Source organism: Manacus candei, unplaced genomic scaffold (assembly GCF_025592945.1).
Source record: "Manacus candei isolate 608988 ecotype Guabito, Panama unplaced genomic scaffold, ASM2559294v1 h1tg000065l, whole genome shotgun sequence".
Lineage (NCBI taxonomy): Eukaryota > Metazoa > Chordata > Aves > Passeriformes > Pipridae > Manacus > Manacus candei.
The window spans coordinates 4,555,001-4,565,953 of NW_026138113.1; the positions used below are offsets into that span (position 1 = coordinate 4,555,001).

General features: G+C 48.2%; 2 protein-coding genes across 3 annotated transcripts in view; both read right to left on the bottom strand.

Annotated features, from left to right (window-relative positions):
• The window catches only part of SNX20 (sorting nexin 20), a 258,470-nt gene extending 254,227 nt beyond the window's left edge, over positions 1–4,243 (bottom strand). The window contains exon 1 of the mRNA XM_051805899.1: positions 4,172–4,243. The gene's annotated coding sequence lies outside the window, so the exon portion shown is untranslated. The remainder of the gene's footprint in view (positions 1–4,171) is intronic.
• SALL1 (spalt like transcription factor 1) overlaps positions 1–4,264 on the bottom strand; it is a 15,691-nt gene extending 11,427 nt beyond the window's left edge. The window contains exon 1 of one of the 2 annotated variants that reach the window (XM_051805849.1): positions 4,172–4,264. In XM_051805849.1, the coding sequence (XP_051661809.1) occupies positions 4,172–4,247 (76 nt within the window). In that variant the 5' untranslated portion in view covers positions 4,248–4,264. Of the gene's footprint in view, positions 1–2,948; positions 3,066–4,171 lie in introns of those variants that run through there. The other variant, XM_051805850.1, reaches the window with a different exon arrangement.
• Between the last annotated feature and the right edge of the window lie 6,689 nt (positions 4,265–10,953).

A 10,953-nucleotide genomic window follows, 5' to 3' on the forward strand; every position in this document is an offset into this window, starting at 1 on the left:
AAACAGCTGAACACTTCATTTTTTTTTCCTAGCACCAGCCATACAGACACGAAGCAACAATTTCCCTCGCGCGTTTCAACTTTCAGTTTTTCGAGACTGCGAAGCACACGAGGTGCGACGCACCTTCAAGTGTGGAAAACACACACAGCAAAGCTTCTTCAAGGGGCATTTGGCAGCAGCTGCCCCTTTTGTTTTTTACAAAGAGTTTCAAGAAACATAACTGTGTTTTCTGAGGCACCTCAGGTCACTTCAATAAAGATTCATGTTTCCACAATTAAAGCATGAATATGGTTAAAAGCCAGTTATGCAATAAGCACTGGTACAGCTAAATATACAGGAGGGCTTGTCCTCGGGGAGCCAGATGCTACTCAGCATCAAAAAGATAAATAAGGTACAAACTAAAACATAAATATTTTGCAGCAAGACAAAGATTGGGGTTATGTAGGGGAAACACACACAAAACAGGTCTGAACTAACACCAGGTTTAGACAACTTCCACCATATGGGTTTCAGTAATTATTTCTGAATTTCATCTGCATAAGTGATATTTCACAAGGCCCTCTACACCCTGGGCTCACCTTTGGAAAAAACACAAGTGTCTGTGTTCTGAACCAACAGACTGCAGTCACCGTACAAAAAGGCCTAATTATGTAACAAACTAAAAGCAGCCTAACTAAGCAATTCTGTCTCTTGAGCATCCTGTCCTTCGGATCTTACTGAGGAAAGCAATCACAATTTCTTTCTTTTCATGGGCCCAATAGCAATGATGTGGATGATCATAATGCTGCAGCAGGAATTCACCAAAATCCATTATTGACACAAAAAGGCATAGGTTCTGATGAGCCTTTATACAGAAGAGCAACAAATATTTTCTCTTTCTAAAAGTCTAGATGGTTTATTTCTCCAGTATAACTTTTGCCTTGGAAAATTACACTCCAAGAATATTCTTTAACAATTCAGAATGTAATTCCAACCAACTAAAAAAAAAATTCTAAAATGTCACAAAAGTGGCCGAAGTTATTAACAAAAGGAAATAATCCAGCGATCTCCTACCCACTTCCTACCAGTAATTAGTTACTTGTTGAATATAATTTATGCTGTAAGTAATTTCTGCTATTAATCTGAGAGCTGCTCTGGTTACTCCAATACGAACTTTATCAAATGTGCACATACACAGGATTTTGCAAGGGTAAACTAATTTATCCAGTGATTGCACCAGAAATACATTTAAAGTGGAAAGTCTTCCTGGTGGGAGTGAATTGCATGAGCTTTGAACTTTAAAAAAAAAAAAAAAGAGAGAGCGCGATAAAAAAAAAAAAACAAACCCAAACCAAAACATGCTGTTACAGTCTGATGAACTTTTTTTCCTATTGCTCTTTAGATACGAAACCATTGCAGAAACTTTTAATGAACCAGAATTCAAATCATATGTAAGAAATTGTCACGGAACCACTCTATTCATTTGCTCAAAACACTGCCCAGCACTACCTTACTGCAAGTGTCTTAAGGGCTAGCGATGCTTCACTCGCCTGCACCCTGCGTGAACTGTGGATGGATTAGCAAACCTGAATTCACAGTATGAAAGGAGAAGAAAAGAGCGCTTGGAATTTCGAGGTTTTGTTTTGCAATTTCAAGGCATATAACGCAAACTCGTCCTCGTCGCAGCTCACCCACCTAGTGTTGCTCAAGTGTGAAGTTGCTGCCAGGGCTGGGGACCCCGGAAAGGCAGGGGTAGCTCTATGCTAATATTATTACAGCGTTCTGAACCCTGAAGCACCATTACAAAACACACCCTCTGGGTAACTTACTCAGAACTTATCGTCTAACCATGTAAACCAACCATAACCTAATACTGGTACTAGAGAAGGGAAGGGGATGGCTCCTACAGATTTTTCAGTAAAGCACATCGCTTTTCTAAGAAACCGCTCAGTACTTCTTAAAAAGAATAAACTTCGTTATTCACTTCTTTAACTTACGATAGCCACGTAAACCAAACAAAAGCTTCACTGCCATGCCATCATTTCAGGCAAGATCCAACTTACTTCAAGGACATCCTTTAGCAACAGGCAGGAAAGCTGCTCAGTTAACATTCCTTTCTCACACTCCCACTGTCCTTCACTTGAAAACGATGTGCAAAATCAGATCAAAAGACTAAAAACAGAAGAAAACGGCTACTTTTAAAAAACATACTTGGAGGTTGTTTTGACCTGTTCCATCCACTAAAAACAAACAAAACAGATAACGAACGTCAAAAGATGCAATCATACGAAATGAAGATGTGAAAAATCCCCCTCCGGTTTCCCAGCAAGATAATTTCCATCTCAGCTTTCCTTTTCTCTGCACACTTTAAGAAGTTCCAAATTCTTTCATAGAAGGCCGATGAAAGACAACTAGAACCCTAACGCTTCCTCAACTCCTACTCCCAACTTCGAGCGGAAGTGGGAATAATATTGTAAGAAAAATAAATACGTTTACTGAGATGAGAAAGGGGATCATGCTGAGGAAACGGCAAAACTCGAGTGCACTCAATACGCGCAGAACTCAGCTAAAAACCAAAAGTCGACTCCCAGGACCCAAATGACTTTTACGAAACGTTTCGCAAAGCTCCGCGGAGCGAATGCTGATCTATTTGCTGGTGTACAAAGCGGGCGTCCCGGGGATTTCGGAAACCGGGTAAACGCTCACAAGCGAAGCACAACATCCCACAAACTTTCCGACCGAATTCCCCGCGCGGAGCCCGGGACTCTGTCCCCGGTGGTCCCTCCGCGCAGCCGGGAGGCTCCGGCACCGCCGCGCCCAGGGCCGGGCGGCACCGCCACCGCTTCCCGGAGAAGGGTCCCGCGCCACCGCTTCCCGGAGAAGCTGCCGCGGGAAGTGCTCGGTGCTCCTGAGCGGCGGGGCCGGGCCGGGAGGCGAAGGGGCTCCGCCGCACCCCGTTCCTCCCTTACCTGCCCGCCTGAAGCGCTTCTGCGCCGCGGCCGGCGGGTCCCCCCGCGGCTCTGCGGCGGTCGCCCTCCTCATGGCCGCCGGGGGGGCCGGAGGCTGCGGTGGCGGCCGCAGGGAGGGCGCTGCCCCGGCAGGACGCTGCCCCGGGCCGCCCGGCCGCGGCTCTAGCCGGCCACTTGTCGCCCCGCGTCCAGCACAGGTACGGGCAGAGGCACGTCCCCTCGGCCGCCCGCAGGGCTGTGCCGGACTCCTACGAAATTCCCATGTTCCGGAGGGGAGGGAAAAGGGGAGTGAGAAAGAAAGGGGAAAAAAAAAAAAAAAGATACTTCACATGCTCCCTCTCTACAAATCCTGGCGGACACAAAGCCAGCGCTTATCCCCCTCGCTTACCAACTTCGAGGAGAGGGGGAGACGGAGGAAAAAAATAAAAATAAAACACAACCTTAGGGAAGGCCAGCAGCTCCCCGCTGCCCTGCAGCCTCCGCGCTGCGGCCGCGGAGCCCCCTTTGCGGCGGGGCGGCTGCGCGGAGCCCGGCGCGGCGGCGGCAGCAGCTCCCAGGACGGGGCGATCCCCCCGCGGCCCGGCCCGGCGGCGGCAACTTTTCCGCCTCCAGGAAGCTTTTGGTGCAGCCGGAGGCCGGGGCTGCTGGGCGGCGGGGCAGCGTCCTCCGCTCGGCGGGACCGCGGGGGAGCGGGGGGTGCGGGAGCGCTGGGGTCCGCGGGGGGGGAAGGGGGGACGGGCGAGAAAGTGGGTGCCCGGGGGGGATTTTCCGGCCCTTTCGGGGGGACGGCGCGGGCAGCGTGTGTGGCCGGACAGGGCATCCGTCCCGCGGGGCTACGGGATCAGCCGCCCCACCGCAGCCCCACTTTGTTTCCCAGCTCCACGGGGCGCGGAGAGAGACGCGGGGGGCGCGGATCCATCTCCTGCGGGCTCAGGATGCCAGACCGCCCCGCTGGGAGAGGGCGGAGGGAAAACATCAAAAAACGGAAAGAGTTTGGAGTTTTGTTAAGAAACACACGAAACAAAACGCTGAGTTCAAAAAATTAAATAAAACCCAAGAACTTGCACCAAAACCCCAGAAGGACCTCCCCGCGTGTGACTCCGGGAGATCCTGCTCTGTCCTGCACCGCTGCCCGACGCGGTCCCGACTCCCCGTAAGGTAAGTTCATCTATTTCGTGTGTGTTTGTGTTAAAATGTGTGCGAGGGAGAGGAGAAGAACTCACCATTTCGCTGGGATAACAAGGCCAGATCAGGGTCGGATTGGAAATGCTGAGGCTTCGCCTGCTTCCTCCGCGACATGCTGGCTCAAACATCAGCTGGGGCAGAATAAAAAATTACTAAAAAAAAATCTTCTCAAAATTACGGAAATCGAGCCTCCCCCCCCCAGCCTCCCCGATCCTCCGCGCACCGCGCATGTGTCCTGCTATAATTATGATTATCAATAATGCATTGCGATTAATCATAGAGGGGCTCTTTGAAAGGCGATTGGCACATGGCCAGCTCTATTCAAACCAGCTCGCCTTAATCAATTAGGCGCTGATTTGCTGGAGACCCTTGTCTCTCCGCCGCTCCCACCCAATGAGTCGATCCATGTGGCAGGAGAAGGGGCTGGATTTCCCCAAAGCTGTTTGGATACAGTTTAACCCTCTTAGCAACCAGCTGGAGCTGCATCGCGCCATCCTGGTTACTATAGGAATGTGTCTCCCCTCGCCCCTTCCTCCAGCCCCGACGGGCTCCCCGCGCCTCCCTCCCTCCTTCCCGCAGCTCTGAGCTGCATTTCACTTTTTTTTTCTTTTCTTTCTTTTTTTTTTTTTTTCCCCCCAAAGCTCCCCCCGCCTCGCCCACAGCCCGAACCGGTGGAGGGAGGGCAGGGTGAGCAATAATCGATCGGGGGGAGGAAGCACGGCGGGGGGCGGTCAGCGGGGAACATCGGCTCCGGAGGGTCGGCCCCGCACCCGGCAAGTGCCTGTGCGGGGAGAGCCCCGGCCCCGCTCCGGCCGCCGCCGGCCCCGCGCGCTACCGCTCGCTCCGTCCCGCTGCTGCAAAAAGTTTTAGGATTTTTTTCTTTTCTCCCCCCCCGCCCGTCCCCGCATTTACAAATAAAGATCCATTTCGCCCTCTTCCAGCTCTCCCCCGCTCATCCCCCCTCCCCCCGCAACTCCACTTCTCTTTCCATATATCACGGCCCGAGGGGTGCTGAAAATAGGAAGGGTTTGTTTTTTACCTCACACATTCCCAGGACAATTAGGGCGCCGCTGGGAGCGGCGGGCGGACCAGGCGGCCGCTCCGCCCCCGCGCCGCGCGGGTTGGCTGCGCCCGCCGTCAGTCCGCCCGCGGAGCGCGGGGCGAGCGGGGCCGGGGGCGGGCGGTGCGTCCTCCCTCCGCGGCCCCGCTCCGCTCCCCCTCCCGGCCCGCGGGCGCCTCCGCTTCCCCGATCTTCCCCCCTCCCCTCCCGGGTCGCTCCTGACTTTTGTTTCCCTCTCGGACGCGGGAGCGACGCGCATCTGCCCGCCGGAGGCGCCCCTGGCCGCGCCGAGCGGAGCGCGGAGCGGAACGGCCCGGCCGCGGTGCCGCGCAGGGTCCCAGGGCCGGCCGGGCTGCGCTCAGTGTGGCCCGCCGGGGCTCTCCGGGGCCCCTGCGCTCCCCTGCTTGTCCCCGGTCCCGAACACTCCCAGCACGGGGACCCTGCGGGCACTGAGCTCCTGTCATGGGATACATACATCACACACCGAACTTTTACGCCCGTGTGTTACTTCCAGAGGAGAGGCGTCTTACAAACAAATGTCACGGTCTTGAAATAAAAAGTTTAGTTGCAGAGAGGCTACAGATAACGCTGTTTTTAATATCTCGTATGTCCAGCGCTACACGTGCACCGTGGGTAAATGGCGGGTGTCCCCCCGAGCTCCGCTGTCCGCGCCCCTCCGCGTGTCGCGCTGCTCCGGGCACGGAAAGTTAACTCTGTGAAATAAGCTGAACCGGCAGAAGCAGGAGCGCAGGCGGCTTTTTCCCTCCACCCTGACCCATCTAGTGCTCTCTCCTCCTACTCCCCCCGCTGGATTATTTACTCTTCTATAGGAGCTACTCCTTTTTCCCGTATTAATATTAACAAACTCTCTGTAAAAGCAAGAGGCTGATCAGATACAACTCATTTCAATTTCAAATGAGCCGGTAAAACCTAGAGAGTGAGCGAGAGGAGAAGGGAGAGGGGGACAAATCTTCCCATTCGAGGAACCGGCTCACTGGCGTTTTCTTCTCATTATTAAACGAAAGAGACAGTAAAACGTTTATGAAGAAGGGTTGGGGAAAAAAACAGCCGCAAAAAATAACCAAAAAAACGCATACGAACCGAAAAAGCCTCCCAGGTGCCACTCCAGTATTTAGTCAGCGTTGCAAAGTGGTCACTGACGCTTCTTTTCATTTCTGCACAGGGCGAGCCCCCTCCCTCCCCGCAGCATTCGGTACAGTAGATTTTGAGAAAAAGACAAACGAAGCTATCAGCGGGGATGATGTTGAAGAATGAAGATAATAATGCTGCTATAGGTGGTACTTCACATGACATTATTTTTCACTGAATATTTAAAGAGATGTTTCGGCAGAGATGGATACACTCAGCGCAGGCTGTCACCCTCCTTACCCTGAGACAGTGGGAAAGAAACCGAACCTGAACGCACAGAAGCGCACACGTTACTCACTGCTAGCCACACGTAGATGCACACAAAATACCCACGCGGATCTATTGCATATTTGTGTCTGTATTTCTAACTATATCAATCACTCCATTAGCTTCCTACGGTTTCTAAGCCAGACGCTTTCCCAAAATTATTCGCGTTTACAATTTCATTACACTTTTGCCGATTAAGCTTGAGACAAATTTCCCCAGATGCGCAGTACCTTTACTTCGTGGCTGGAAAAAGGCGGCCGTGGACCGGTAATTAAAAAGCAACAACAGCAACAACAAGAAGAAAAAGAGTAGTTTAAAGAAAAAGAAATTAATCCGGAGAAATTAAGTTTTACAACTTTTTTTTTCGTTTCTCTTCTCCTCGCTAGTGCTAAAGCGGCGCCTGGTATTTCATCCAGGACCGGTTGATTATTTATTGTTTGTTTTCCTCTTCTTCGCTGGGGGCCGGGAGGGGTGGGGAAAGGGTGGGGGCAGAGCAGCAGTGCCAGGGCTAGAAAAAAATCGGTCTTTATTGTTGTTGATAGCAATACATCAATTAAACGTCATTGTCTCTAACAGAAGTTGTGAGAGTTCACAAGCGTAAATACTCTGATCTCGGGTTTTCCCTCTCGAAGCTCCAAATGACAGTGACATATTTTTCCCTCCCTGCCACACCTTGGAGATTTTTTTCCCCCCTCGGATTATTCTTTTTAATGGAGGTGGGAGGCTTTCTAATGTGCTTCAATGCAAATCAGCCTGGCTGCAAGACACCCGTGGTGGGGATCGATCTCCAGTTCATTGAGATGAGCACTGAAGGGAGATGGTAAACAGGGGATAATTTGCAGTTCATTCTGCTGAGAGACGATTCCAATGAGATGCATCACGCTAGACTGGATTATTGTTATTAAGCTTTGCGATCAGACACAACACCCGTAACACGGTGGGGTTAAAAGCTGCGCGATCCCCTCATATAGTTACAATACATCGTTAATAACGATCTGGGGTGCGGGGGGGGGAATCCAACTGATTTAATATTTTGTGCACATGCCCCCCGACCCCTCCTGCCCGAGCCGCTCGGGGCTGGCGGCAGCTCCGCGGCGAAGGCAGCCGAGGGTCGGGGCAGCCCAACCTGCGGCTCCGCGCCGGCCCCGCTGCCCCGCACGGCGGTACCGGCTGCGGGAAAGAGCCTGCTCGGTAACCGGGCCACTCGCACGGTCACCCTGCGAAAATACGCGCCTGCCAATTAGCAGGGCGCTTGGTCTTTATATTTTTTTCCTTCCTTCTCTTCCTCCTCGTTTTCTATGTTCTCTTTTTGCCTTTATTTTAGCTGAAAAAGCTACACTGCACTGGAGTTGCAAACGGCGCTGCAGCTGACCTCGCAAGTTTGCCGTTTGTCAGCTAACACAGGTTACATATATTTTAGAAATGTGTGTAATTAGGGGCTTCCAGATGCTGCAGTCAGCTGGGAACTTGGCTTTATGCTCCGATGTATAATAAACTTTTGAGACAGTCCTGGGGCGCAGCTACCCCGGGGCAGCAAGCACCAGCTCTCCGGAATTGTTTTATTATCAATAGCCTGGATCATGCTATTCACTATGGACATTTCAAGTCCTGTGACTGTGTGGGTTTAGGTATAACTACTTTTGTGGACATGCTGTCAGCTTCCCTCTTCCTTGCTCTCTCTTCTGGCTTTTTTTTTTCTTCTTTTTTTTTTTTTTTTTCTTTTTTTAATTCATTTCCTAATGGTAATTCTCCAGAGGGAAGGGAGAAAAAAAAAGGGGAGGGGGCACCAGAATTGAATCCTTCTCCATTATTACTGACAACTAATAATTGATCATTGCTCACAAACACAAGCTTTTAGCCGCATAATTGAATCGTAAGCAATACGGGTTGAGCCAAAGGAAAAAGGGGAAAAAAAAAACAGGGAAAGAACCTCTCCCTCTCTCTCCCCTAAATCCCAGAGAATCTCAATGATGGGGACTCCTCCGCCCCCGAGATAAAAATGACTAATGCCATAACCAGTCAAGGTGGGATTATTTAATTCAATTCTTTCTTTACACATTTGCTGCCTTTTGTTTGACCTGATGGCCGGCAAATTTTTACACCTAGCTGTCCCTTTTGAGTTTATTGATGAAGGTGCTTCTGAAATGATTATCAAGAGATTTACAGCCATCACTACCCACCTACGGGAAAAGTAGTAAAATCAATCCCTCAATCAATCAGACCCCTCTGTGCATATCTTTTTAATCTGCTCTTTTAGCTGTTTTATTACAACACGAGCATTAAATATGTTTGTTTCAAATTTAACACGAATGCCTCCGAAGGACTCTGTCAATTTAGACATAAATCATGAAGTAAACAAGCTAGATGGAAAATTCTCTTACTCGGGCAAGAGAGTTAAAATCCAAGGAATAAAAAAATATCCCACATCAGTATATAGGCAACTATTCTGTATCTGCAGCTCACAAGGCAGGAAAACAACATACAGAAAGATAAATATGCAGCACTGCAAAAGATTTCCGTGCACTTTTACATGACTAGAGAGTGCAAGTAATTACAAATATTCTCACCCCCTGAAGCCTGTCATTATTTTCTCTATTTGACATCTTTTTATATTAGAATGTATTATTTCCCATGTTAAAAAATAAGAATTTTTTTTAATTAAATACCATACACTTGAGAAAGTGTCTTGATTCTTGATTTCAACATTATTATTGCTCCCAAGGTATCACTCTATCCTTAATGTACCTTTTTTTTTTTTAGGTTAAAAAATAAATTAGAGAGTATTTCAGATAGGCTGCTTAGGTCAAAAAACTTTCTCACTAATTTGTTACACAGTGATCATCAGGTATGGTCAGAATGAGTCTATTAGTTCTATAGAGAACCAAGAATTTTATTTGGTGCCACAGGGGAAGTTTTCTCTGCAAGCCACATGCCTCTGCATCCCAGTTTAATTTTTTTTTTTAATATCCTAGTGTATCACAGCCATATAAAGCCACCATGTGGCTCCACCAGAGAACCAGAAGTTTAGAAATGAAGTGACAGAGATTTCTCCAACCCTAGATTAAAAAAAAAAAAAAGAAAAAACAAAACCTAAAAACCATTCTGGGCTACAAAGACATCTTCCAAAGACATATTGTGATGTCTCTCATCACAGAAATACCTCAGGATAGGACAAGGGAAAAAAAAAAAAGAAAGAGACACTGAAATATGTACATGTCAAAAGCAGAGTCATGAAAAAATAAATCTGATATCAGATGATGAGCTATAACTAGCTATATCAGTCAAGATTTCCTCTTGACATCTTGCTTTAAGAAAAGTGCCTTTATGCAGTAGGAAAACTTCACTCAATTGCTCTGCATCCGGGTACCTATTTATGAGAGTCTTAGTGTTGTTTTTTAATAAAATACATAAGTATAATTTCTTTGTCAAAGAACTATTTAAAATAGTATAAAATATGGAGGTGGGAGCCATTAAAAAGCAAATGAAGGAGTAGGACCAAGGGAGGTATTTTCCAGGATATTTGAGGAAAAATATGTGTTCTTAAAAAAGGTGTTCCCTCAGGATTTGCTTACCTTTGAATCAAAATTGCACAAGAGTTCTATAGTCTGTCAAAATACAAATAGAAGGCCAAAATTTCACATGACAATTTTCCCTGTAATAGAACCTACAGATGATTTTTTACAAGGTAGTCATGTGTTGTTGGCACGAAAAGAATTTTGCTGTCAAATCAGATTTACAGAGTGTGCATTTTTATTTACATTTTAAGGTTTCATTTTAATCTGGAGAATACATAGCGATTAAAGAATAAACATGCTTCAAGCCTCAGGGGAAATGTTGCCTGTAGAGTCCCAAATTTCTTGCCTAATGAAATGAACCTGACAAGCCCTCTCTTTTTCATGACATATTTTTGATTCGAATACAGTGGAAGTATTTGTAAGTACATGCATTTTGTTTGCATAATATTGAGGTGCCCTGATTAATGCATGGTGTTTACAACGTGAAAATTGTCATGCTCTCTGCATCAACACACGGAGCTGGCCTGGCAGCCGCTACTTGCAATAAAGTAAATGCCTCATGAATAATGTTCTGCTTTCCATGCCAGAGCTAAGCAGAGTCCTCCCCACGCACCTTCTGCCCCCAGTTTGAGCCAGCCTGTTAAGAGAACTGGTCTGCAATGGCACTATGCAGCACGTACCTCTCTTGAGTGCAAATATTGTTCCCTCACGGACTTGCACATGCACTATCTGGTCCTGTGGGGAGCCCATTTCCTCGTGGAGCAATCTGATCCCCCAGCCACACTTCTGCAGTTTTCTTTTCTTCCCATTAGTGATCATATAATGTTCA